A 27,871-nucleotide genomic window follows, 5' to 3' on the forward strand; every position below is an offset into this window, starting at 1 on the left:
ATACTGCTACTGAATGCCTTGAATTTCCCTCGGGATCAATAAAGTATCTATCTATCTATCTATCTATCTATCTAAGCAGCTTTTTGATGCTTTGAGTTAACTAATGCCTGCTGAACATACTCAGTGACTATTCCAGCATGTCGATGTTAAACGAGTACATAATGTTTCTTGTACAATAGCACGAGATATCAGCCTGGGATAGCAAGGTTTAAAAGAAGACATACTACATTTAATGGCACTCCTGAATGTGATGGGTCTTTCCACTAGCGGGGGACCAGAATTACAAAACGCTTTAAGGCAGCTGGAGTGCATGACCTAAGAAGTCAAACAAAAAGACTGTTGAAGACTGAACTCCTAAAAGAGAGCTTGGATATAAAAATCTTACGCCTGGTTGCTGCTGCTGCTGCTGCATGACGTCAACACTTGATAATCAGATATCAGAGTTTTGGACAGTTGCACAAACTGACGGTCCTCCCAAATTCAGAAAGGTGTTTGAAGGAGCTTTCAGATGCTGTTTGATCATCTGACACGTACTTCATTTGATGCCTTTACCAGAAAGTTCTGAACAAAAAATAATCAATTAGCGCCTTATGTTCTGGTTCACTCTTTGATCTGCAGTCCTCAGCTCCTCTTCGACTCATTGTTCCGAGACGTGGACTTCAATACTGATGTGATGGGAGCTTTTACTACAAGCATTGATTCATCTTGGAATTACTTCCTGTGCGAGATCAGAGCAGCAGTTGTTTTTTTTCTTTAAATTGGATAACAGAAGAAAAAACGGTTTTATGTGTAACTTTGATTGTTTTGACTGGATTTTATTTGTTGGGTTTTTATGATTTTCTGTGATCTTACGACATAGCACTTTGTGCCCGTTTCTAAAAGGTGCAACCAATGGAGCAGATTATTGCCAAGACGAAATCAAGAGCACATGCAGCTATTCCCAGGTATGATTTGCGTAACAGACGTGTGTGCAATGCCATTTTCTCAGTGATACCAACTTAATCATATAAACTGAACTGATAAACGTCTAAGTCATAGCGACAGTTTTCTTGTTTGAACTGCGGAGAGAATGGTGTACTAAATTAAAATTTACAATTATAGGTTAAGATCTGCTTCTTGTCAACACGCCCCTCTTTGCTTTTAATCCAATAGGATGTAATCAAACACTTAAGGTCTTATTATGCAGGCTCTATGAAGTCTATTTTTATTCAAATAAGGCCTTCAACACTATACTTACCATAAATAACATGGAAATATATTGGATGTTTAATGGTTACGGAGGGTGTTTATCCACTATTCTGAGGGTATCATTTAGAGTCATATTCAGTGCGCTTTTGAGAATCACTGCTTTAATCCACTAAGTGTTCAAATGTTCTGCACATTTCTCTACCAGTCTCTGCAGGGTGTCACTTCTGTTTCTATTCATTTACCAAGAGCAGTGACACAGACGAGACCCCGCTCATTTCCATTTATCGAAATCCCATTTCTATTCCTTCTGCCAGCTAGTCACCTGTGAAACTAGTTTTTAACCATGATTTGGAAGTGCGCTTGCTTTAGATGTCTACCCCATCCCCTCCGCTAGTGTTTATTCCCAACCATAAAAGCTACTGGAGGGGCACACACTGCCAGCACAGGTCGTTACATCGTCTAACACAGAGGAAGGGAAGCGCACAACATAGGGCATTGAGAAGCTAAGTGTGTCGGGGAGGAATTAAAGAATAAATCTCCCATTCCAATTAAAAGGCAAATTTGTGCAACGTGAACAGAGGCAGGGAACAATATCAACGAGGAAAAGAAAACACACTGTTACAACTCAGAAGGCACAATTACTGAGGTTGGTAGTATGCAATTAAATAGTGCTACTTAGACAGCGCTGCTGCTCACTAATACACACCGAACATATAGAGGAGACAGGCTTTGAGTGTACCCCCGAATCTAAACAGCTGGGGAAACAGATGACTGAAATGTGAACACAAACCAGAAAGGAACATGATGCAACAAAATGTTAGCTTTACATGAAAACTAAATTCTAATAAATGCTATTATCCACAACCTTTAGCATCAAGAGAAACATCAGCACTTCTGAAATAAGCAAAGACAACACTTTGGAAAAAAACCAGAACATCATAGGTTTTATTGTGAAAGATGTGAGTTCTCAGGGTAGATCCGAATGAATCGTATGTAGGGCAAGTAACACACTACTCCCACACTGTATTAAAGCCTGTTTGAGTCATCGCCCTCCCTCTCTGCAGCCCTCCTCATACTGTGTGCGGGGAGAGTGGAAACACACGGCATTCTCAAAAATGTACACTTAAAAGCTTTAGGCTAGCAACAAGTCAGAATGTGTCAGAGACGCAATACAAGTGGAAATCAATTGGCGGATGAGTCCTTTATATTTGTGTCAACCCTTCTTACATTTTCTGAATATCTCAAAACATCAGATACTAGAAAAAAAACTACCAACCCTCCCTGTTCTCTCCCCACCTTCTTCATTTCTAGCACTATGGCTGCCCCTTGTACTGCTGGTGCAGCATGAGCACATCTTCCTGGGAGACCCGGGTCCAGCCGTCACTGTGCACATGGTACAGGTTGACCTGCCCTCCGCTGTATGCGTCACGGTATGTGGCCTGGTAGATGGCGCGGCGGCCGAGCTCGCAGGCTTCCTCCACGGACAGATCTTGCCTTAGGCCACTGTCCATCACACCGTAGGCGTACATGGAGCCTGAGCCGACAGCGAACAGGTCGCCGCACACCCGGTTTCCCTCTGAGTCGACGTAGTACAACCCTGAGGACAGAGGACAAAAGGTTGGTCAAGAAGGGAGGAAACACAAAGGGAGGAAATCGTGTAAAGGGAGTTGTGTTTGCAGTCTTTTCTCCTGACTCAGGTGTAAAGCTTTGTCGGGAAAAACTGAGACGGCGCATGTATTAAACCGCCGCTCTCACACAAACTTTGAAGCGCACACACACTCCAGGGTCCTCCAGAGAGAAAATATGAACAGCTGCAACCTCTCCAAGTGAAGAAAGGCTGGCAGATATAAACAGCTGCATCCTCTTCAAGTAAAACCAACCGGCCACAGAACCTGCTGACAAGGCACGGGCCACATCGCTGTCTGCTCAGGGGCCCCACTCCAGGCCTTATTGATCCCTGCAAACACGCCAAAAATTAACTATCGACCCGCAACCTGAGCTGCACAGGTAACTGAACCTCGCACCTCAAGGGGGAGAAGGAAAAAAAAAAAAAAAGTAGTACATCCTGTGGACATCTGACGAGCACAGCACATTCATCTATTTCCACACATAACACTTTGTCCTGCACAGACATTTCATCTTCACACATACGCACACTTGAATGACACATGGAGGCTTGAGTTCAGGCCACACTAAAACCCGACCAAAAATGTAAGCCAACGTTAGACGGCAGACCCAAACTGCTCTGATGGACCTGTGAGGGACAGTTTGCGCCACACCACGCTCCGTGGACACATGCGAGACATTTTGTTTCCGCGCTGTGACACACTCACTATGCCCGATCCCAGGAGTGACGTGGAACGGGTGACGAGCAGCAGCCTGTGAGCTCGCCCACAGTCTGCCTGCAGATGGTAAAAAAAAGACAGCCAGCAGAAAAGGTTTTCATCACACTTCACCGAGTGAAACCTGTGAAAATGATACTCACGCAGAGGCACAGCAACACATGCATAGAAAATTGCTTAATATCCACAGCTATCGCTCATATCTCACATTAAAAAACACTTCAGCCGGCTCTCAGATTGCACACCCTCGCCTACTGAGTTTCTCAGCTAAACCAGTCTATAAGGGGCAGAGAGCCACTTGTTCTTTGGAGAGAAAAAAAGGACTCACCATCACTTACACCTGGAAAATTGCAGCTTCCTCAGCCTGTCTTTCGCTTGCCACGATAATAATCCAGTGGCTGCCTATGCACGGGGTAATTTGCCATTCTGAGACCTTCTTTCCTCTTGAAAACCGCATGGCACTCGTTAAAAAACATAATAGACAGGGATAAAGAGAGCTGTAAAGGCGGCCTCTCGTGTTGAGTAGTGCGCTTGTCGGAGGTGGATGAGGACTCTTCAGTGGGTCCAAGTTTAGAAGCAGAGCGGCACCAAAAAAACACTTTGCCAAATCTCTTCCTTTTTCAAACGCACCTGGGCTCTTTGTCGAACCCGATGCCCGATCAATTAACAAGTCTCTGCACCTTGAAAAAAACAGACTTAGAAAAACACAGGGAATTCATAAGGGCCACTTATATGCAGAGGCGGGGGGCCATGCTCCCTGGATGGTTAGGCGTTGCAGTGGCCAAGTGGAGCTCCTTCCACTTCATCCATCAACTGACAGGTGCTTAAGGAGCCTTTTTCTGAACAGAGGCCTGTGCAGCTGGACTGACAGCTTTTAGAGGCCAGAGAGGAGCACAGAGTGAGATGGACGGCTGGCTGTAAATGGGAGCATTTTTGTCCGTCATCTGTCCTTCCCACTAGATTTCACCCCTGGTTTGAGAGTACAAAGTGAGCAGCGGTTGTACTGCCAGGCAGGGAAGAAAAAAAAAAAAAAACTATTACATCACTCTCCTGGGAGTGGTGGTAAAACTGACGGCCACATGGGTCTCATTTCATACTCTTCTATTCTCTGTCATCATGCGTGATTTAATCACATAGAAAGGAACCCGTGGTGTCCTTGTGGGGAGAAGAAGGGATGCTGGGCGAGAGGATTCTTCTGACGCAGAAGCCACTCTTCTCCGTCAGTTTCAAAACCACTACAGAGTTATCAGGAATTAACGACACACTGATTACAAGTGCCATAACGTTTAATGTTACAACAAAGCGCCATATTTGACAAGCTCTTCAACACAGCTTTTATTTGATTTATTTAGCATGCAGCTTAAGACAATCCATCAGGGGAATAAGTGCTCTTGACATGATTGTAGCCAGCTAATGAGCTTCCCACCTAATCGGGATTGATTTAATTTACATGACATTTACCTCTCCATTCAATCATCAGCATTGAGGGGGTCATGGCAAAGCTCCCACACCAATTGAACTTATAAAAGGATCGTTATTTCCCCAATTGATTGCTGGAGATTGAACACGTGTCATTTAGGTTTGTTGGCGTAACGGGCGGGCTGTTGTTGTTCACACAGCTCTGTGTGTTTTCCAGACAAAGCCGGCATCGATCTCTGCAGGTGCATGGGCATTATGCATACGACCCAATTGTCCAAGGCTGAGACCCAACGTCCATCATCCAGCCGCGCTCGCTCTGGCCCGCACTCCCAGCCTCATCGATTTCCCATTACGGTGTCACTGTGGCAGCCTCCTTAAGCCCCCGTTCTGTGATGTACGGCCTCACACTGCGAGGCATCAAAAACTCACCGCTTTAAGCACAGACAGGGCAGAGCAAGAGAAAGGCTGCAGTGCCATCTAGTGGGGAGCTACGTCAATGACACAGCACACAATACAAAAAAAAAAAAAGCATGTCGAAACTCACCGCAGTTAATGCAGTCACACTTTTGTCTCAACCTGCATTCTCAAAATATTTCGTCACTTCGGCTTTCACATGCTACAGAAAGATACTCAACAGACGCTTATGATGCTGGACCCGAGAAAGTACCAACTCAAGAATCTTAAATATGTTTGAGGCTCAAGTAGAATCCATTTTTACGTGACTTAAAACTAAACACTAATAAGAACAGAATTAAATAAATATAAAGTGTTAACTTCACAGACTATATCTGTGTTAGGGGAAAGAACTGACAGCACAGTATTCTGAGCATTTGCACAGCAATATAATATCGATCGATGGCTGCCAAGCATCAATATTTTAATTCCATCAATAACAAAAAGTGCTTTTTTCTTTTGCAATTGCTGAAAGGGTTGCACAATTTATTTTGAACAAGTTGTGTTGTTAAAAATGACTGCAGCTGTTCAGTCGTCCGTTTGTTAGTGTTTCAGGCTGATCAAACTGAGCTGAACACAGTTCATGCAGCCTTTCACAGGGTTTGACTTGGTCACAGTGTTGATCAGTCTGTGGGTTTGACTTTCATTGTGTAGAAATAAAAAGACTGAAGTGAGATAAACAGACTGAGATTTTTTTCTGATTTAAAAAAAAAAGTTATTGATTTAGTTTACATTTGTCAGCATGATACGCAGATAAAAAAAGTTAAATCACCATATATCGTACAAAAATTCTCAACGTAACATGGCAGTAGTAACTTATGGTGACTCAAGTATCATAACGATATGGCATCGTTTAGTCTGTATACTGTATATAAATATGAACAAAGTCTCAGTGACAGAGCTTCAGACCTAATCAAAAATGTTTCTTCCAAGGGCATAAAAGTTAACTTTGAAAAGTCTAGCCTTTAAGACTTGTCTTTTTTTAAATCAGGATTCTTATTTAAACAGATTTCTTTGTCTTTTATCCAATTAAGTCACGATATATTCAGCAGTGAAAAATGTTGCCGCATTTTAAAAAAAATAAAAAAAATCCAAACAGACGAAAAAAGTCTGGAAATTATTTAAGTGGATCCTTAACTCAGTAAAAAGCCATAAAATGGTCAACCTGATGGCAGCTGTTTCGTTGTTTGCTTTACCCGTTGAATCATAAACTCACACAGGCCATGCATTTCATGATTTTCTATTCTTTTTACCTGGGCCTCTCTTGTCCCAGCCACACACCATGGTTCCCATGCTGAGTCCCATGCCTTTGTACTGGTACACCATGTTAGCGAGCAGTTTGGAGGCTGCTGCCACAGAGATGCGCTCCTTGTTACGCAGCTCGTAGATGCGGCACTGGCGGGCCAGCAGGCGCTCCCAGAAGCTGCAGTCTGCCGCTCCTCCCGCCATGGTACCCAGCAGGTAGGGATTGATCTCGATCACCTTCTTCACCGTCTGTGAGGCGATGTAGGAGCCGGCTGTCGCCCGAGAGTCCACCGCCACGATGACACCGTGCTGGAACTGAAAGAGGCCAGAGCAGGTGAAGTGTGTGTTAGAGAAGCACAAACACTGATAAATCTGTGATCACTATGCACCCGTCGATGTCTCGAACCTCCTCTCATAGCCGATCAGACAAAGCTAAAAATGTGCTTTTGTTTTTCAGCTGTCAGCGAGAAAAAATACATTATTCAGCTCTGTCACAAGGCTGCTCATTTCCTCAAAAATCTCTGTATTGCTAAACTGACAGGCATAACAGTATAGTGCTAACGTAAACAACAGATTTGGCCAGCAAGACAGAGATGTCTGCTGAGGAGGGTTTCAGCTAACACTCTCTGGGATTAAGGGATAAAGACGGTGTTATTTTATCTTTTCTTTTTATCATCAAATCCCCTGAAGAGACAAACATCAAGTGCAGGGATCGTGTTCAGTATTTACTCTGCTCTGACAAGAGAAAAACACTGCACTGGCTCTTCTCACTGTAATGAAATGTCACCCAAACAAACACATCGTTCTCCTTTATGGGTTTCTAATAGTTTTGGATCCAGTGGGGCTCTGAGGCACAGACAGTGAGCTTATATCAGGCTTTTACACAAACTTGTTAGTAGCATGAATTTATTGTTGAGAGTAGCACAATAGCATTATCCATCTTTTATTTAAGTTGAATGTAATGACACTTAATTCAACTTTAACGTTTATTGTGCGTCTTTATGGCACAAATAAGCTGCCTTCACCTTTAAAAACTCAATCCTCTCTTTCTTGATATGACGAATGAGGGTCGGTCCTCTTTTGTTTTTTTCTAATGAGGTCAACTTAATCAAATGAAGTTTTCATAATACTTCTAACAAATTCTATCAACACTTAGTTTATAGACCAACATTAGACCAGTTACATAAACCAAAGGTGTACAATCAAAGAACAATAATAGTTAACAGTTCAACAACTCCAATATATTGAGCCTTCATATAAAAGACACGCATCACAACATCTCACTTAAAGTATGAATTACTCTTTACCATCATAGACATGCACTGACATGAACGCTTTTTATGAACATGTAGAAAATAATACATTATATCCAAACTAAAACCATTTTGTTTATATTTAGCATTGTTTAGTTTGACTTTATTACTATTCAGTCACTGCTGAAGTGCCGACTTTATAAATCTATCCAAAGAGCTCGACCACTGCTGCTAATGACCAGTAGCCTATCTTCTGTGTTAACTTAATTTTTAAAGACAAAACATTAAATTAAATCCTTTGTTAAATAACTGTCATGTGTACGTTACAATGAGAAAGCAGTTTGTAGCCACGTTAGCATGCTAATGCTAGCATGTTCCGTCAGTGCCTAACAACGAACTTTAACGGTCCAAACGGCCTACCATAGTGAACTTTGACATTATTACACGTTGTTTTGCTTTATGTGTTGGTGCATCTACAAAAAATACAATGAAATACTTACTTTGAATGCTAAGGTGGTGGTTCCATGCAGGAACTCTATTTTCCTCTCGACACCGTCGTCGTCCCCGGCACACAGCGGGTTTTTAACCGAGAAACTGAGCCCATCTCCTGGCGTAGCGTCGAAGCCCGTCCCGCTCTGTCCGAGCCCGCATCCCATACCAAAAGGCTGACATTTATCAAAAGAAAAATCCGCACAATTACTGTTTAACACACTAGCAAGAGCCATTTTTCAGTCTGACGATGAGCAAGCAACTTCCGCCGTTTAAGGACAAAATGTATTGAGTCATGGTGGTAAAAACCCCACAGCGCCCCCTTTGATTTTGGCGGACTATATTGCAGTGTTGTCGATTGATAAAAACTCATACATTCTGTGATCAATACAGACTAAAATAACCTATTCTATAAAACTGATAAAAGTAAACTCTAACAATAATCACACTGTTTCTGTAATTCCCCCTAACCACTACTTTTCCTCATTATCCTGAAGTATCCTATTTCCTTTCCTCTGCTTTCTTTTCTCTCCTTTTCATGTCTCTATAATATTCTTCTTTCAGATCCTCTCTCTGTCTCTGGCTCCATCCCTGAGCTGTGATGTGGAAGAGGTCCACGTTGTTCCCTGAGTATGCATCCCTGTGAGTGGCTCTGAATACTGCTTCTCTTGCCAAAGAGATGGCTTCTTCTTTACTTAGACACCACCTCAGCCCTCCATCCAGGACTCCATAAGCATAAGGAGAGCCCGAACCCACAGAAAACACATCTCCTTGCAGTCGGGCTCCATCACTGCACACATATATTAACTTTGGGCCACTGTTAGTGGATGCAGCAGTGTCCTTATCCCACCCACACAGTGTGAGAGCAACACACACTTCAGTTCCTTTAAAGGGATGCAGCATAAATGAGAGGAGCTTAGCAGTGCCACATATTGAAAGGCGATGTCTGTGCCGCAGTTGGTACAGTCTGATCTCTCTGGTCAGAATTCTCTCCCACAGCATGCAGTCTGCACCGCTCCCTGAAGAGGTGACCACTAAATGGGAATGAATTGGAGTTATTTTATGAACGGCTGGGCATGCAACAAGCCCCCCAGCACTGGCACGTGTGTCTGCAGCTGCAATCACCCCACCTTGGAAAACAAATCCAAGGGTAGTTGTTCCGTGAGACAGAGGAAAAGGCCTCCTGACCATTGTTGATTTTGCTAATGGGGAAGGCATCAAAGGTAGTCTGTGGTTGAAAGATAAAAAGTTCTGTAAAGTTGGGATAAAGAAATCCACTGGCATTCCACCATTTCCCTTCGATTTTTTTGGTGTCTTCAATCCAAAGGTGTAATTTTCAGTTAAATGAATCGATGAGATTGAATCTCCAAAAAGAGAGGTGTGCACAGGGGTGTCTCTGAAACCACAAACATCTTCCAAAGCCATGGCCAAACAAATCCATAAATCCCTCTGTTGTGTTGATGACTGCTGCACGTATTTCAATGTTGAATTCCCTGGCTGGTTTATTGACCAACACGCTTTTATAGCTAGCCTAAATATGACACCTTGCAGAAACACAAACACAGCCAAAGCCATCAAGTTGACTGAAGTGAAAATGTATCCTCTTTCTGAATGCTGTGAAAGTAATAACTAGAGAAGCCACTTTCAGCAAAACTCATTTCTGCAGAGTGTCATCTTTGTAACTGTATATCTTTAGATGGGATTTCGGTTTCTTATCAGGGGAAAGCTACAAGCAGCAACAACATTAGAGATTACAGACTGTAAAAATATCTTCTAAAGACAATAAAAAAAAATCCAAAATACATTTGGTGAACTTAGCTCTAATCACAAATGTTTGAATGTTGTATATATATATATGTATATATATATATATATATATATATATATATATATATATATATATATATAATTTTTATTTATTTATTTACATATACATACTGTATACAACCCAACCTGTTGACTTGAATAGTCATAAACTGGGGACCGTAGATTCTTAGCTATCGCGGTAACTAACGTAATGTGGAACTGAGGTACTCGCAGCGCCATTTTGGCTCCAAAGCGCTTTGTCGCTCAATTAACTCGTACGCTGCTGTCGATCCAATATGGCGTCAGTTTCCTCTGGAGAAACGAGGTGATCATTTCAGTCGGCAAAAACCATGGCGTCCGCCAGTACGGGGAGCAGAGTGTCCTGCGGGAGAGATTTGAATTGTGTGCCGGAGGTTGCAGATACGTTGGCCGCGGTCGCCAAACTTGGGTGAGGAGCGTGCTGCACTGTGGAGGTCATTTTGTTTTTAGAAGTGAGCTTGTAAGAGGAACCAGGAGCTGGTTTTCTGGCATGCTGTCAATGAGTGGGTCCGCTAGCACAATGCCTGCTATGCTAGCCTGTTAATTACCAGCACGTGCACAATCACAGTGATGCTTGACTCTGGTTTATAAGACTTTTTACAGCCTGCTTGTTCAAACACATATCTGACTGGAGAACAAACACGCATGTTGTCGTTCCACCTCTGTTATCTCTCTCTCTATAAACGTTTTAAATGATGTGTTTTTCTGTCTTCTGCCGTGCAGGTTTGACTTCCTCTGCATGCCCCTGTTTCACTCGAGGTTCAGGAGAGAGTTTGTGTTGGAGCCCGCTAAAACCAGAGCTGGAGCCCAGACCCGATCAGACCTGCTGCTGTGTGGAAGAGGTCGGTGATTCTCCCCTCCCATTGCAAATAAGATATCTCTTAAGATATACCCCAGAATGATGCATGTACAGGGCCCTGTGACACTATCACATATATTGTATTACTGGTCCAGCAACCATGCAAAATAAAGTATTAAAATGAGCTACTAATTTATTTGAATACTTCTTCCATTTCTGATAATTCTACAGTTTATAACTGTGTGCTCATTGTCAAACATTTTCCATTACTGCGACATAAAATGTACTGGTCATAATTTAAGGTTCAACGTGTGTATTTATACGTGTATGTATACATATCTATGTATGTTTTTACACAATCCTACTTTATTTTATTCAGTTCATGACGGGGATTAAACACCTATTAGAATACAGAAATGGAAGCTTTAAAGTGAAAAGATCAAACTACTCGTGTTAATTAAGTATACAGGAAACGGGTGAGATACAGTACTATAGATGGTATAGTAAAAAAAAAAAAGTACCGTAGTAGATAACAGTTGGTAGACAAATCTTGAAAATCAATAGTGACGGGTACTAATTGTAGTTTTTGATGATGGAATTTGCCTCTGTGACACCAGATCTTTACGCCAGCACTGAGCTCCACTCACTCTAAGCATTGAATCAAAGATGTCTGTCTCCTTCACTCTTAATATTAAAATGTTTGTCACACATTAAAACTCAAGTGTGTTGTCATTGAGTGATTCCATGGTCTGACATCTTTTATTTTTTCTCTCTCTCTGTCATGTGTTGAATAGATTGGAACACTCTTATTGTCGGGAAGCTCTCTCCATGGATCGAGGCAGATTCAGAAATCGAGACCGAACGCAGGAACTCAGAGGCGGTAAGTACTGCAGTTGGCTTTCTTTATGCCTGTGTTAAATTTGTTGCTGGCAACAATTCTTTGATCCAAATATCATTCAACCTGTGAATTTATCTTGTTCATTCTCCCTCTGACCTCGCAATGCATCTCTTTGTATAATCCACCCGGGTCCTGATCATCGGTCTCTCCAGGCTCTGGCACAGGAGCTGAACTTCTCAGCATACCTGGGTCTGCCCGTCCTAATGATCCCTATAAGGGGCCCTCATAACGCCAATCTTGCTCGCCTGCTGCTAAACCACATCCACACAGGACACCACACCTCAAATGTAAGACGAACAAAATTCAAGAGTTCAGCTTGAACTTTATGATAAAGCAGACAAAGAGCTGACTTCTGTTTCCCTCTGGGTGGGTGTGTGTGATTTAGTTCTGGATTCGTGTGCCTCTGATGGCTCCAGAGGACATGCGCGAGGACCTGATTGAGAACGAACCGCACACTTGCGTTGATGACCCAAGTGTGGATGAGAAGACCTGGAGCTGGTTAGTTTGACACAGTCCACTCCCCGAGCAGCCGAGTGCTGTCTGCATGCTAAAACAGCTCTTATTGATTTCCTTTGGAACCCTGATGCATCGTGTTTACTCGCCTCTGGTCTTTTAGGTGGCACTCGTTGAGAACCCTTTGTGATTACAACAAGAGGATCTGTCTCGGTGAGAGGACACGCCATGTAGTAACAGCCTGGGGCAAAGTCAGTGCATTAAGAAATAATCAGGGTCCAGTCGTCCTTTGAAAACGTGCTCTCTGTTTGTGTTCCTGAAGCTATTGAAGTTGGAGCTGACATGCCATCAGAAGCCGTGATCGATAAGTGGCTCGGGGAACCTATCAAAGCAGCTGTACTTCCCACCAGCATCTTTCTCACCAATAAGAAGGGCTTCCCTGTGTTGTCAAAAGCACATCAGCGAATCATCTTCTCTCTCTTCAAGGTACATGTCAGCGGTTTCAACCATAATAAATCACCCGCCGAATGGAGAAGTGCGTCAATATAAAATGTCTTTTCTCAGTTGGAGGCCCAGTTCATCTTCACTGGAACCAGTCGCCACACTGAGAAGGACTTCCGATCCTATCTGCAGTACCTGGAATACCTCAACCAGAACCGGCCTGCACCCAACGCCTACGAGCTCTTCGCCAAGGGTTACGAGGACTACCTGCAGTCTCCCCTCCAGGTGAGAGAGTCTCATTTGTGTTTAAGTCTCTGAAATAAAGGAGCACACGTTGATGGTTGAAGACTGAAGGTTTGTTTTTCCTTCCTCTGTTCAGCCGCTCATGGACAACTTGGAGTCTCAGACATATGAAGTGTTTGAAAAGGATCCTATAAAATATTCTCAGTACCAGCAGGTGAGACCATCACACAGCTGCTGCCACTTCCCTTTTAATAAAGCGTCACAGCATTTGAACAAGACAACTGTTGGAAAACCAAAAGAGGGGGTCGGGTAGGACTATTTGCACAAATATTCATTCTTGTCTTTGTGTCTCCAGGCTGTATATAAATGTCTACTTGACAGGGTTCCAGAGGAGCAGAAAGACACTAATGTTCAGTAAGTAGCTGTGCCCTGAACACTGACAATGACAGCAGCTAGTTTTAACTCATAAACTATGAAAAGTCTGCTCAGTGTCTTCACATCTATGTAACATAAGAGAGGACGTGGTTTATGGTGTTAAAACTCTTAACCCTAAGCTGCATCCTCACAAGGCTGTGGTCTCCTCCTCACAGGGTGTTGATGGTGTTGGGAGCAGGCCGCGGTCCACTGGTGAACGCGTCGCTGCGTGCTGCCCGACAGGCAGACAGGAAGCTGAAGGTGTATGCTGTGGAGAAAAATCCCAATGCTGTGATCACGTAAGTGCAACACTACTCTTTACGTTCATGCCTGTGCCCATGTAGGGCGTCATCTACTGCTCAGTGCTTACTCATAATGTGTAACTGCATCATGTTGTCGCATCAAACGTTTTCAGCCTGTTTGATGCGATCAGTCATGAGATTGGAGTTGAGTATCTGCGAAGCCTTGAAGTCGGGACGCTAAAACGCTCATGTGATCTGTCTCTTTGTTCAGCCTGGAGAACTGGCGCTTCGAGGAGTGGGGTGATCAGGTGACGGTGGTGTCATGTGACATGCGGGAGTGGGCTGCACCTGAAAAAGCCGACATCATCGTCAGCGAGCTGCTGGGGTCTTTCGGTGACAACGAACTCTCCCCCGAGTGCTTAGACGGGGCGCAGCACTTCCTCAAAGGTTCGTCGGGGGTTTTTGGGGCCTATCCTGACTCAAGCATATAAACTAATTTTACACTATTAAACCAACTTATTCTACCAGCAAATTACTCATTTGTAAGGGATTATTTCTGTTCAATGTAGAATATCCCAACTCAGACCCTTAAGTATTATTTGGCATAAGAACTTGCATACAGCACATGAAGAATATTTGTCTGAAAAGGTTTTATTTCCACGTGCAGCACTCTGACTCTTGCATGTGGCCGTGTCTGACTGAGTTTGTACACCAAATAGGTACATTAAAGCAGTAGTTACTTTCTCTTCCAGGAATGGTGAAATGTAGAATAACGAGGTGTAAACATTTGACCGACAGCAGAGCTATCTTACTTGCCAGTTCAAACGTGTAGAAAGCATCAGTCATCCTCCATTACTCTCCATGCGTCTGTGAACCTCAAATCACTTTCTCTTTCCTCTTTTCTTCGTGCCGTCGCGTTCCCCTCAGATGGCGGCGTGAGCATCCCGTGTTCCTACACCTCCTTCCTGGCTCCCCTCTCCTCCTCCAAGCTTTACAACGAAGTGCGGGGGTGTCGCGAACGGGACAAGGACCCAGAGTGCCACTTTGAGACGCCATACGTGGTGCGCCTCCACAACTTCCACCAGCTGGCTGAGCCCAAACCGTGCTTCACCTTCACACACCCCACGAAAGGTAGACGCACGTCTAGGCCAAGGAAAGAGAAGACGTTACATCTGGACACAGGCTGTTTTTCAGGGTTTTCACATTTCTCCCTTTTTCTTCTTTCAGACATGAACAATAACCGGTATCAATGCCTCAGGTTCTCAGTGGGGTGTAACTCAGTGCTCCATGGTTTTGCTGGTTACTTTGAGACCACGCTGTACAAAGATGTCACTCTCAGTAAGTTATCTTCATAAAGAGAACGTCACACTCTGCTGGTTTACATTTGAATTATTAATGTTTTTATTGTGTGTTTGTGGCAGGTATAAAACCAGAAACACATTCACCTGGGATGTTCTCCTGGTTCCCCATCCTCTTCCCCCTCAAGGTCAGTCCCACAGGCAGCGTACCTGTGCTGCAGCAATGCTCAAGAAGCGCTCTAAACAGCAGAATGAGTAGATTTTTATTTAGTATAGTTTTTAGTTTTTGTGGATTCCTATTGAACCTCTTGATTATGACATGTACAGGCTTAAACTAAAAAAAAAAGGGATTTGCGTATTAATCCTTCCTGTGCCTGTTATTCCTCTCAACAGCAACCCATCTCCATATCCCGGGATGATTACGTCACAGTGCGCTTCTGGCGCTGCAACAACGGGAAGAAGGTGTGGTATGAGTGGGCCGTGACCGAGCCCTCCTGCTCTGCCATCCACAACCCAGCAGGACGCTCCTACACCATCGGCCTTTGAAGACGACGCGTCAAAACAAGCGTCGGCAGGAAACCACGTGTTGCTGTAAGACCTGGTGGCGGTTAAAGTGAAGGTGGCGTGGCGTGACGCTTTTTACATACACAGTTGAAACCTGGACTACAGAGCAGTCTGGGGTTTAAAATGCCCAGCGGTGGGCACTTTTGAGCTGGCAGTGAAAGGGTTAACGGGATAAACCAGCTGTCACGGTGTGTGTGTTTGAGAAGTCTGTTTCAGCAGACGTGGACTTTATCTTGTACACGAAGTGTATCGTTGCTGTGAGAGTTAATGTCAAATGCTCGACTGTTGCTTTCTCTTTTTTTACAGTCCGTTTTCTCCTTCTGTTCTGGTCGTCTCCGTAAGTTCACACTCAACCCTACCGGACCTTTGCCTTGTCAAACACATTCCCTACAATACGCGCGCACACACTGATGAAATGCCTCTCTCCTCGACACCAAATGGATCAGAGGGAAGTTACACAATTCAGGTCACATACCCTACTGTTAAAAGGTTATCTTAATCATACCGTTTGTTATTCTGTTTCTGTATGTTTGAACCATGTCAATAAAGACAACCCTGTAATGTCATCCAAATGCTTGGAGAGTTTTTGGGATTCTTTATGAATATATATGACTTATGCACTACAAATTAGTGGTGTTCGATGATTTGCCAAAGCAGAGATCGTAGAAACGGGCTGTTTATTTGATCATGCTGCAGTTTATGCTCCTACGTAGATGCGTCTCCCCCTACTCTTTGCTCCGCAGCAGTGCAGTCTGTAAAAACAAGTCCATCTCTGTTATATAGAACTGTTCTCATACTCCAAACTGCATATATGCACAGTCAAGGTTTTTACATCTTGGATAGTAACACAACAAACTAAACGAGCCGGTGAGACATTCAGTCTGCCGAGGTTCAAACACAGCACAGCTCAGTGATGGGAGATATAACCTCAGTGTTTAAAATGTGGCTGTTGGTGTTGTCTGCTCTTTCCTTTGTTCTCTGCAGGTCCAAAGAGAACAGAAACCAGAACTTGGAGTCTACATGTTTTCAAATAAATGCAACACTGCCTAAAAATGTGGCTAATAAACACAAGGACCTGTTGATAAATCAGAATTTCAGATTGGTGCAGAAAACCTTGAGGGAAAGACATTTCTGGTGCTAAAATTGTTCTGTGGGAGACCCCCCCCCCCCCCGTAGAGATGGACTTTGATACCCCCCCCCCCCCCCCCAACAAAGACATACATATATTAAATAAAAGTGGGATTGCAACTTCAGCTGAACTGATGATGGTTGTCCAGTAGATGTCCCTCAAGATGTCAGTGTCTTTGAGCACAAGTCATGAACACTCCTCTGGCAGTATTCACATCCCACACTGACCCAATGTGTGGAGACTGAAAAGCTCTAAGGCCAGTTTCTTTTAAATGGTTAAAGTGCCTTTATTATCAAGAAATTATCCCTGACAAACCTATCAGATGTAAAATAGTGTACAAATAAGTCTGCATCAATGAGATAAACTTGTATTTATCCCACAACAGAGACATTTACAGTGTTACAGCAGCAGGATAGTCATAAGAAACGGTGCACAATATAATGAAAAATAATTTTAAATCTCACAAGCTGTCAAATCATAGCTGATTTGAGCTGATGAGTTTTGACAATTATTGAGGCTGACACACTTCATGTCCCGACACCCGTCTATTCTTTACCTCTCATTCACAATGTCACTCTTGAAGTTCCTTGACTCAGAGTTGACCCAGACACGCCCTGTCTGCTCTTATCATGTAGCAGACAGTATCACACATGTCTAACAAGTTTCATTTGCTGAAGACGACACAACTGGAGTCAAAAGATGACACGACATTTTGATAATGTGAAGAAAATGCTTATAATAAAATTGACAATGTAGTCATTTTCCTGTTATACTCCCTTGAGAGGTCCACATGCAGCTTTCAGATAATTATTGGTTATTGGTTTGTAACATTTTGACAAGTGGTTGAAGTCGTCTAATAAGTAGGTGGCATCATTCTGCCAAAAACCAAGCCAACAAATAACTTTTTTTTGGTTTATTTTGAAACCTCATTAAAAAAAAATCATTCAAATATTTGAAAAGTAATGAGCATATTAGAATTAAGCAAGTTAAACTATAATCTGGCATAACGTTTATTTAATTCTGTAGTCTGCTTGAAAACAGATGTTTGGGAGGATATACTGTATCATTTGTTGTCCACGTAGTCCAACATGCACTTTGTTGATATTTTACAATTTCTTACATTTTTCTTTTGTAATAAGCTTATCATAATGCTTTCATTTTAATAATAATAATTTAAAAAAAACATCTCTGTCAGCTTTTTAGAACAAGCTCGATGGTATTTAAGTTGTATGTTGTCTATTGGTCTCAGTGGGCGGTGCCTGAGACGTGTTGATAATTTAGGCTGCACTGATTGGCTGAAAATAACCAGCTTTTTTATTTATCGGGGCTGTCAGTTGTAAGTCTTTTGTTACCACGCTTCTCATCACGGCGAGCAGTCAGGGACAATGATAGACATGAAGTCCGTCACATAACACGAAGCTTTCCGGCGTTTTAGTCACTGCGGCTGGGAAGGTGGGTCATCACGGTATGAGTCTGTTTTTTAGTTAAACTAAAGAAAAGGACAGCCTGCCGGGAGCGTACTTCTGATTGGTTAATTACCAAATCCAGCCGTCTTTTTTGATGCACGCGGAGAAAAGCTCGAGCTGGTCCTGTTAAGAGCTGTTAAACTGGTAAATTTGAACTTTAATATCCTAACATTTACAAACCATTAAGTTTACATTAACCCTTATTTTTCTTGTCAAACTGCATTTATTTAAACGCCTGGTCGTTTCAAACCCACCTCTTTGCTCTGGCCTTTAATACTGAGCTTGACATCTTTTTTATTTTATTTCATGCTCCTTTTTAATGTGTTTTTATTGTCTTTTATAGTGTCTTTTTTTTTCCTGTACGGCACTTTGGTTAGCCAAGGTTGTTTTAAATGTGCTATAGAAATAAACTTTGATTTGATGATCCGGAGCATAACCCCTTTTATTTAAAGTCTCCGTCTGGACCGCTGTTTGTGTGCACTCTGGATTATTAATGGGATGTTTCTAATTTTAGCTCCACTGTAGTCCACTAAAGATGGAAACCTCTGCCACCGGCGTTATCCCATCTCATGTGCAGGAGGGGAGTTAGTCAGCACAGTATGTGTATGGGGGGAAAGAAACGCAGAATTTAAAACAAATCCGATTTAATATCTTAATGTATGCTTTCATGATAGGGTAAATTGGGCGTCGCTGCCCCAGGTACCCGGACTTTAAAGAGGGGGACACACTGGACAGGTCTGCAGGATGACGAAGGGCCCGAGGAAGAGGAGCAGCAGCACCGGTGGGGCAGGTCAGTCGGAGCCCCCCGACCCTCAGTGTGGTGTGGTGAAGGATGCAGGAGGCTCCGGGGTGGCTCTGAAGAAACAGATCGGCTTAGGCAGCGCCTGTGGCATTATAATCGGTAAGTGCGCGCATGTGATTTTATCCCATCACTCATGTGCAGACATTTTATTATGAAAGTCCATTTCATAATCATGTGAGTTGACTATTTCATGTGTCAGCGTTGCTGTATAATCTGGACACATGGTACACCCCAAAAACTTACCTATACTGAAGAAAACATAAATGCCCTCTTGCCCTTGTGATCAGTCACATACATTACCACTTGCCCCCTTGTAGCCATCACAACCAAACAAACATTTCCACCTTGACTGACCCGGACTTGTTCATGCTGGCCAGGTACAGACAACCCCAGTGCTGCATCATCTACAACATGGTCGAGTGGGCACCTCTCCTCGCTGGTGTGTGTTATGTCAGACTGAACAGTTTGATCTGATGACCTGGAACCGTCCACCTCAATACGAGTTCTCTCGACTCATCAAGAAGACTATATATAATGTCTCACCCCATCAAGTCGGGCTTATTCTCTTCCTTTCCTTACCCTCGATTTTTCTTGAGGGAAGTGAGAGAATAGACACACAGTTCAGATTCAAACCCAGCTCACCCGCTCCATACATAGGGCGCTCACATTAACCAGTGCACCACCAGCGCCCATGCAAATGCTTTTCATCTTCAATTTCTTTTTTTCCTGGTTGGTTGACTTCATTCACTTCAACGTCATAGATATTGCAGAAAAAATCTAATAAAAAGGCCTTCCAACTGGCTTGGTATCCACCATTATCCAGACAAATCTGTCTAGTGTATTATATCACAATGCCTGGTTCGATTCTTTTTCAAAGAAGTATAAAAACCTCTTTTTTAGGAACATGTGGTGAATCGTTTATTAAATGTATGATGCAAACATTTAAAAGTGAAGATAAAACGACTATAGATAAGAAACAGAAAAATCGTCTGGACCAGGATTTACAAGCAGTCTATTCATTACTGTTGCAAAATACCTCTTATCTCCCCGTACAAGCAGTAATTGACAACTGTTGCCATCACAAGTAGTGTTTTTTATTCAACCTTCATACAGCAGCAAGTTAAAAGAGCTCCTCTGCCTTTTCCCACATGTTCCCAGTTACTGATCTGCGCTGTGGATGTTTTTGTACTTGAGAAACGTTCTGTATTTCTATTCAGACTTTGTTGCTTTGTGCTGGTCCCTGCAGGCACAACATGGCAACTCAGTCTGCCATCTCTCCAGGCATCAGACATCGTTTCTGCTCGAAAAGAAGGCAAAGAAAAACGCTGCAAATAAAATATTTAACTCTCTGTTCAAAAAAAACTTAAAAGCTTTGCACTGCTTCCAAACACTTCAGATGTGAAAGTCCAAACAAAGCTGGCACGCGGAAGTGTATTCTTATCTTCCTTGTACTATGAAAGGCAGATTTTAAAGACGTTTTCCCACAGGGGCTGACCAACAAATCCACGCAGCGCTCAAGTTAATTATTTTATAAGGGAAACTGTTAACATGAGCACTTCAGGAAATGGGCAGCTTGCAACAGGAAATGGTTTCCTTTGCCTTGTTTATTTTTAGATGCTTTAAGCTTGTTTTCAGACTGTTTTGTCTTTCTGTGTCTCTGTCTGTGTTTTTTGAGCATTTTAAAAGGATGCCAACACTTTCTGACTTGTGGCCCAATCTTTTTTTTATTTTTTATTTCCTCAGGCAACATCATTGGATCTGGAATTTTTGTGAGTCCAAAAGGGGTCCTGGAAAATGCCAGCTCAGTGGGCGTTGCCATAATTGTTTGGGTGACCACAGGAGTCATCACAGCCATCGGTGCTCTCTGCTATGCAGAGTTGGGCGTCACCATCCCAAAGTCAGGAGGAGACTACTCATACGTGAAGGATATTTTTGGAGGACTGGCGGGGTGAGGGGGAAACGTATATCTAATTATCAAGCAAAGATTAAGAAAGATGACCTTTCATGCTGATCTCCTTTTTGAAACGTCCATGGAGTGTTACAGCTCTTGGTGGCGATAATGAACATTAACGATGTGAGCAGAATTGAATTTATACGCTTATGTTGGTATAATCCCAGAATAAGTCTGCAGTGTGCTAAAAGGCTTCTGCTAATCACGTGATTTGAAACCAGTCTAACAAGAACAAAGAATTTTACGACTGGCTAAAAGCCTCGATGTAGGCCGGTGAATCCGTTTGTATAGTGGAGCGGGCTCTTCACTGCCGCCCCTGAACCTCCTGCAGCGTTGTGCTGAAAGCCGCAGCATGGGATTTCTCTTGTAGAACATTTCATCCTTTCACCTGTGAGATAAAACTGCACAGCCTGACCTGAACTTCTCACCAGTCACATTTTACTTATGATGATGTGGTGGAGGTAAAAAGATTTTTCACCAATGCCAAATACACAAAAGACCTCTGCAGAAACTGCAGCCATATAGCATAGATAAAGATCAATAAGATAGGCAACTGTACAATCACCCTGAAAGGCTCTGTGTGAAGCATATTGGGTGTGAAATGTTAAACATAGCTTGGCTGGTAAAATACAGACTGGACCTTTTTTTTTTTTTTCAACTGAGATTGCAATTCTCTATGAACAAAAACCTCAGTCAGAGTCCTTTTGAAACAGTCTAAACATTGCCTCATTATGTACAGACTGGATTTTAAAGACATTACATGGGTTCCTGTATGATAAAGCTTTGTTCCAGTCCATTGTCCTTGGAGCAGCATTATGTCAAATGATGCATGAAAACACTCAAAATGTCCATTACAATGCTGTATTGAGCCTTTTGTAATTAATGAGAATTTTCAGTAAATCTCCACCCCCTCCCTCTGCCTCCTGCACCAGCTCACCATGTAATTAAAGCCTCTTTAATATATACTCCCAGCACCCCACAACGCTGCTGACCCAGTTCCAGTCATTCCTCTTGTCTTTAAAAACAATGCTCCAGTGCATTCCTATAATGCACTTGGCTAATATGCCTATTAGCCTTTTATTTTTCCATTACATTTAACTGTAATAAGGATGGTATTGTTCTCACACACTGTAGTTCTGAAAATGTGTGTGACACAGGTCTGTTCCTCGGCTCATTGAGCTCCCCTCTGTGTTGCCCCTCAGTTTTCTGCGGCTGTGGATAGCAGTGTTGGTTATCTACCCGACTAGCCAGGCTGTAATCGCTCTCACCTTCTCCAACTACGTCCTGCAGCCGCTCTTCCCCTCCTGCCTCCCCCCGGAGAGCGGCCTCCGCCTGCTGGCTGCTGTCTGCCTGCGTGAGTCATTTCATGAAACTAAACATTCAACCAACAACCAATCAATGCTCAAAGTTTGCATTTTACAGATGGAGATCATGAGGCAGCAAATGTAACGTTTAATTTCAGACATTGGGAAATGTAAGGCCTTTTTTCCCGTCTTTCTTTTTTCATTGTGTATCCCTCGTATGGGGTTCTCTTGTCGGAGAAAGCCCCCTGTAGGCAGCAGGTGTCATGTTTTTGATCAAGCACAGAACACTTGTGCTCTTCACACAGCCTGTTTTAAAAAAAACATTTGTATAATGTATGTGAAGAAACCTGCAGGCAGTTTAACATTTACAACCGTTTAGACTTAGACTGAACTTTATTGATCCCTTTGGGATGACTCCCTCAGGGAAATGTAGGTTTCCAGCAGCATATAGGACCAAAATAAAATGTAGCAGGTAACAGAAAAGTATCAATATAAAGAATAAGATAAAGTTTAAGAATGAATTTTAAATGACTCATTTGTTTCCTTTGCTCCATGCATATTTAAGGGAAACTTCAATATGCACAAATTGTGAAATTTGGGTCCAAGCCAATGTGAGACATAATTCTCTGTAATTCCAACACAAACAGATTTTCTTTCACATTTACCAAATCAGACTTATATTCTACAGGACGTCTCTGCCTAATCAGAAAACATCATAATCAGCAGTTGGGTGCACTTTCCTTCCAGCGTTAGTTTGATGTGAAACACCAGATACACACTCGGCTTGACATCGTTGCTTTGCACATTATCTCATGATACGATGCTGATGTTCAACAGATACAGCCTTACATCCCCATTTAAGTAGGGTCAAACAAATACTTTTGCAAATTTTTTTTTGTTATGTTTTCCCTCTGGGTTGGCTTCAACTGTTGAGTTGCACTCAGGCACAGCATCATTGGACTTTCTCAAAATTCATCCCAAAATACTTTTCCAGAATATGCTGTACATCCTTGCCTCCCTTCATCTCCGTCTGCGAAGGTCCACACAAACCCATCAACAGAAATGTGGAGAATCCTATATGGAGTTAAATATTAAATATGGAGTTAAATATTATTCACAAAACTGTTACCTGCATTTACCCCCAGTTGGATTTCCTAAAGTTGTAACTTTTCTGGATGCTTGCTTATCATGTCGCAACTGTAAGAAAAAAAATGTCATTGTTCTCTCTGTGCAAAGTGACGTTTCTTGGCGTCTGGCTCGATCCAGAGATATTACCATTGCAGTAATTAATTTTTCTCTCCTTTTTTTAGTGTTTTTGACGTGGGTGAACTGCCACAGTGTGCGCTGGGCGACGTGTATCCAAGATGTCTTCACTGGAGGAAAGCTTTTGGCTTTGGGCCTCATCATAATCATGGGTTTGGTCCAAATATGCAAAGGTATGGTTTGCTCCCTCCCTCCATCATATCACTGTATTTTGACTGAGCCCCCGATTTGAAAATGATTTCTTCAGAACACCGTAATAGAGGAAACCTGTTTTTAAAGTGGCAGCACTTAAGTATAGCACACACACACTGTGCATACTGTATATCACAGCCTTTCATGATCTGTTGTGGATTATGAAAGAGTATGAATCGGGCTAATTTCTTATGGTGGCTAAACTGGGACTACATCTGTGCTGAGGCATGACTGAATAAAGAGCCTTTGATTTTAGCTAATGCAATGCCTTCTACAAAATACTTTGTTAAAATCTCAATATAACAGACAAAACATCACCGGTCATCTGAATGGACAAGGACACATTTCTTTGTTGATGAAATGCATAGTGAACACATACTAGCAACACATGCTCTGCACGCGAAGCGACAAGGCAGCAGGTAGATTTATTGTTGTTTAAGGCCTGTAAAAAAACATTCAAAGCATTGTTGTGTGTGGTGCCCTCTGCTGCACAGCTTGAAGTGTTGAAAAGCAGTTTACATCGGGTTACAGTTAAATGCATGTCTGAGTTTTTATTTGTTGTTTTTTTTACCTTAGGCCACTACTACTGGTTGGAGCCCGTCCACGCCTTCGAGACCTTCAGAGAGTACAATGTTGGTCTAATCGCTCTGTCCTTCCTACAAGGCTCCTTTGCTTATGGAGGCTGGAACTTCCTCAACTACGTCACAGAAGAGTTGGTTGACCCGTACAGGTAACACAAGCACAATTAAAAAAAGGAAAAAAACCCACAACAAATAGGATATTAACCCCAAAAAAAGTTTCAACAAAGACAAAAAACAGAAATAAGCTATCTCCGTAAGAAGCCGTTGACAATCACACACTTTTACCAGAATTATGTAGGCTATTTATATTCTCTGTGCAATGTAATACATGGTTACTGGTTTATTTGCCATGTGTCTCTAATATTCTGCCCTCAACTTGGTTGTGCTTATTCCAGAAACGGTGTCAAATGTTTGTGTGACAAGAATCACAACATCCCAGAAAACGGAACTAAAACATTGATGATGACAATGATGATGCTGTTGTGACCAAGTCATTAAAGTATATAGACAACAAAAAAGTTCCACAGATTGATCCCTGAGGGGTACCATAAATGTTTACAAATGGTTTCTGAGTAATTATTCAGAGTTTCGTGGTGTTTTTGTTTGGGAGCATCACACCTCCGTCACAGAAAGAACTTGCATACAATGAACTGCCATCTTTTTTTTCACCCACACAGAAATCTACCACGTGCAATTTTCATCTCTATCCCTGTGGTGACCTTTGTTTACGTGTTTGCCAACGTGGCCTACATCACCGCCATGAGCCCGCAGGAGCTGCTGGCATCAAATGCTGTGGCAGTGGTGAGGAAACAAAAGTGTTGGATTATGCATGAAAAGAACGTGTCCTATTAGTCTGTTATGGCCTCTAAAAGTAATAGCATCTCAGCAGCTGCCATCTAGACTAACAGCATTGATCGAAGGCATGTTTAGTTTGTTGCCCTTTTACGCTCCTTTTTAAGGATGTCCTGATTAGTTGCTGTTACTCAAGTGTTCATGTTTTCTTCTGTCTGTACTCCTAATATTTCTCCCAGACATTTGGAGAGAAATTGCTCGGAGTAATGTCATGGATCATGCCCATCTCTGTGGCGCTCTCCACCTTCGGGGGAGTCAATGGCTCCCTCTTCACGTCATCGCGGTCAGTTTGTCCCACATCTGCACCCACTCTGTCCTTCCCTTCTTCTTTGTCTAGCTTCTGTGACAGCTGCTTTATTGCTTTGCGTGTCGTTTCTTTGCTGCTTTTTGAATGTTGCCTTAGACTTTCCACCTGAGATTTACGTAGACAAGCTCTGGAATCGGATTAGGGAATTAAAATCTAAACGGGTATATAATACATTGGAGAGTTACTGCTCATTTCTTGGGTTACAAACCTGCCTGAACCAAAATCTTCATTCTTCTAGAAACCTTTTCAACCTACTAAAATGACCCTGCTGAATGGGGAAAAGCAATCCCAAAGCACTGAGCCCATTTTCCCCCCTGTTTTTTGTCCTGCATTTGCACCTGTTCTCCTCACTGGTGCTTCCATTAGATTTTTTTTCCTGAAGTGTTTTGCGCGGCTGATGCCTGCATATGACAAGCAGGCACCAGCTGGCTCAGCTCTTGTGACTTAACCTCTCGTCTCTCAGGCTGTTTTTCGCCGGAGCGAGGGAAGGCCATCTCCCGCGTCTGCTGGCCATGATTCACGTCCAACGTTGCACTCCCATCCCAGCGTTACTGTTCACTGTAAGTCTTAAAAAGAAAAAAAAAAAAATCACATCTGCTCTTTTGCTTTTTTTTTTGTCACCTTTTGTGTTCACCGTTTGCAGAAATAATATGCCGCTCCCCTTGCAACTCATTTAGTTGATCTCCACTCTGCTGATGTTGTGCACGACTGACATTTACACCCTCATAAACTATGTGGGTTTCATCAACTACCTCTTCTACGGCGTCACCGTTGCCGGGCAGATTGTGCTGCGTATCAAAGAGCCCAATTTATATCGACCTATCAAGGTAAAGAAACGCACAGAACAACTTAAAATGATCTTTTAAAAACCCAACATGCCATCTGGTGATAACATCTGTGTCCTCCAGGTGAGCCTGTGTTGGCCAGTGGTCTACCTGCTGTTCTGGGCTTTCCTGCTGGTCTTTTCTCTCTACTCTGAGCCGGTCGTCTGCGGCATTGGTCTTGGCATCATGATGACGGGCGTCCCTGTGTATTTCCTGGGAGTCTACTGGGAAAATAAGCCACAGTGTGTTGATGTCACTATGGGTAAGGCAACAAACTGGTCCAGGTTCAAGCATAAAAGTCTTAAGTTTCCACATTTAAAAAAAAAAAAAAAAAAAAAGCAAGTGGGTGTAAACATATCCATAGTTTAAATTTAGAGGGCTCATTGCTCAGTTTGATACAGGACTCCCTGAAACTCACAACGCATAATACAGAAGGATTGGTTTTGTTTCCCCCAAAAGAGCACTATCAAGTGTTTTCATATTTCAGCCCCAACTCTGACCCTTTGTAAATGTCACGGTAGTTTTTGTTCTTAAAACCCACCCACATAATATTATTTCATTCTGATATATGAGGTTCATGAAGGAGGTATGATGAAGGGTTGTGTGTAGCCTTTTAGAAACCTCAAGATCAAGGGCCAGGAGGACATGTTAATATGTCAAGGGATGTTTTAATGTATAGATTTTTAGGAATATGTAGTCCTAATGGTGTCCTCTGTTTTGAAGGTAAAATTAGGGGTGAAGTCTTCTGTAGGTTCAATCTCGGGGTTAAGGTTAAGATAATGTTAATAAACGACTTGATAAGAGTATAATTTTACTAGCTTTTACAAAAAAAACATTTAACCAAATGAGCCAATCACAGCAGACGTAAGTCACAGCACTATCATGACATATGGCCCTGCCCCTGGTTTAAATGTGTTTACAAGAGTTGTCCAAGTTTTTGAAAGACTGTTAAAGGTTATAATTCAAAGGACAAATGTCAAGTTAACTGAACTCCAAATGACTACATACATGTTCCTGGTCTCTTCTAACTGTATCCAGGTAAAATTACACATCTGTTCCAAAAGCTCTGCAAAGTGGTCTACCCTGTCATGGACAAGAACCCAGAGCCTTCCAGGCCTGAAAAGACGGACGGTACTGATGAAGACGGAAACATTTCTCAGACTGATGATTGAACATTTACATAAAGACTACCTCACAGTGATTTTTTACATTTGACCCCACAAAAGATGCACTTATGAAAAACATGCTCACCTGTTGTTCTGCACTAAACTTTCTGCCTCTGTTTTTTACTTAATCCTCACTGCCATTTTTACATGTACGGGTGGGGAAATATGATTGAAATGAATTGGCACTGACTTGAAATTTATATAACATTGAAACTGCAATGATGAACCACATTCTTGGTTGTTTTCACATTACAATTGAAACCATGTCCACTTATCTGCACTAGTTTGTTAGTTTTGGAGCCAGTTGTAAAACATTTTTAATATGCAATATTAAATATATTAAACATTTAAAAAAAATATTAAACATTTTTAATATTTAATATATTCTGTTTGTTTATAATATTACCTCACTAATATAACACTACTTTTTTTTTTTTTTTTTTTTTTT

The 27,871-nt window shown here is 42.4% G+C and overlaps 4 protein-coding genes across 5 annotated transcripts; 2 read left to right on the forward strand and 2 right to left on the reverse strand.

Moving 5' to 3' along the window:
* Positions 1 to 2,104: 2,104 nt before the first annotated feature.
* Positions 2,105 to 8,726, reverse strand: psmb5 (proteasome 20S subunit beta 5). The gene is made up of 3 exons (XM_079347652.1): positions 8,401 to 8,726; positions 6,656 to 6,962; positions 2,105 to 2,785 (listed from the first exon to the last, which is right to left on the reverse strand). Exons 1-3 carry the CDS (start codon positions 8,623 to 8,625, stop codon positions 2,502 to 2,504), a joined length of 816 nt encoding a protein of 271 aa, XP_079203778.1. The 5' UTR covers positions 8,626 to 8,726; the 3' UTR covers positions 2,105 to 2,501.
* Positions 8,727 to 8,850: 124 nt separating this feature from the next.
* psmb11a (proteasome 20S subunit beta 11a) lies at positions 8,851 to 10,176 on the reverse strand. The gene has a single exon (XM_079347651.1). It carries the CDS (start codon positions 9,962 to 9,964, stop codon positions 8,891 to 8,893), a length of 1,074 nt encoding a protein of 357 aa, XP_079203777.1. The 5' UTR covers positions 9,965 to 10,176; the 3' UTR covers positions 8,851 to 8,890.
* A 242-nt stretch (positions 10,177 to 10,418) lies between these two features.
* Positions 10,419 to 16,150, forward strand: prmt5 (protein arginine methyltransferase 5). The gene is made up of 16 exons (XM_079348518.1): positions 10,419 to 10,643; positions 10,958 to 11,076; positions 11,828 to 11,913; positions 12,084 to 12,218; positions 12,317 to 12,429; positions 12,548 to 12,597; positions 12,707 to 12,870; positions 12,949 to 13,110; positions 13,205 to 13,282; positions 13,424 to 13,482; positions 13,659 to 13,781; positions 13,996 to 14,171; positions 14,652 to 14,855; positions 14,952 to 15,062; positions 15,146 to 15,210; positions 15,416 to 16,150. Exons 1-16 carry the CDS (start codon positions 10,546 to 10,548, stop codon positions 15,566 to 15,568), a joined length of 1,896 nt encoding a protein of 631 aa, XP_079204644.1. The 5' UTR covers positions 10,419 to 10,545; the 3' UTR covers positions 15,569 to 16,150.
* A 1,859-nt stretch (positions 16,151 to 18,009) lies between these two features.
* Positions 18,010 to 27,803, forward strand: slc7a8b (solute carrier family 7 member 8b). Of its 2 annotated transcripts, none has more exons than XM_079347411.1 (12): positions 18,010 to 18,325; positions 18,856 to 19,082; positions 20,727 to 20,931; positions 22,137 to 22,288; positions 23,549 to 23,674; positions 24,270 to 24,423; positions 24,952 to 25,075; positions 25,306 to 25,409; positions 25,897 to 25,993; positions 26,111 to 26,260; positions 26,342 to 26,519; positions 27,296 to 27,803. In XM_079347411.1, the coding sequence occupies exons 2-12, from the start codon at positions 18,926 to 18,928 to the stop codon at positions 27,427 to 27,429; spliced, it is 1,581 nt and encodes a 526-aa protein (XP_079203537.1). In that variant the 5' UTR covers positions 18,010 to 18,325; positions 18,856 to 18,925; the 3' UTR covers positions 27,430 to 27,803. The 2 variants fall into 2 exon arrangements, with proteins under 2 accessions (XP_079203537.1, XP_079203538.1); XM_079347412.1 differs by having other exon boundaries at positions 18,010 to 18,167.
* Positions 27,804 to 27,871: the final 68 nt, after the last annotated feature.

This window comes from Symphodus melops (genome assembly GCF_947650265.1).
Source record: "Symphodus melops genome assembly, chromosome: 7".
Classification (NCBI taxonomy): Eukaryota; Metazoa; Chordata; class Actinopteri; order Labriformes; family Labridae; genus Symphodus; species Symphodus melops.

Coding starts and splice junctions, on each gene's coding strand:
- slc7a8b (XM_079347411.1), top strand. CDS start 18,926: ATGACGAAGGGCCCGAGGAAGAGGAGCAGCAGCACCGGTGGGGCAGGT. Junction 24,424..24,951: donor GAGTTGGTTGACCCGTACAG/GTAACACAAGCA, acceptor TCACCCACACAG/AAATCTACCACGTGCAATTT. Junction 25,410..25,896: donor TCCCTCTTCACGTCATCGCG/GTCAGTTTGTCC, acceptor CTCGTCTCTCAG/GCTGTTTTTCGCCGGAGCGA.
- psmb5 (XM_079347652.1), bottom strand. CDS start 8,625: ATGGCTCTTGCTAGTGTGTTAAACAGTAATTGTGCGGATTTTTCTTTT. Junction 6,963..8,400: donor CCACCACCTTAGCATTCAAA/GTAAGTATTTCA, acceptor GGCCTCTTTCAG/TTCCAGCACGGTGTCATCGT. Junction 2,786..6,655: donor CTGGGACAAGAGAGGCCCAG/GTAAAAAGAATA, acceptor CTCTGTCCTCAG/GGTTGTACTACGTCGACTCA.
- psmb11a (XM_079347651.1), bottom strand. CDS start 9,964: ATGGCTTTGGCTGTGTTTGTGTTTCTGCAAGGTGTCATATTTAGGCTA.
- prmt5 (XM_079348518.1), top strand. CDS start 10,546: ATGGCGTCCGCCAGTACGGGGAGCAGAGTGTCCTGCGGGAGAGATTTG. Junction 14,856..14,951: donor CTTCACACACCCCACGAAAG/GTAGACGCACGT, acceptor TTCTTCTTTCAG/ACATGAACAATAACCGGTAT. Junction 15,211..15,415: donor CCATCCTCTTCCCCCTCAAG/GTCAGTCCCACA, acceptor TCCTCTCAACAG/CAACCCATCTCCATATCCCG.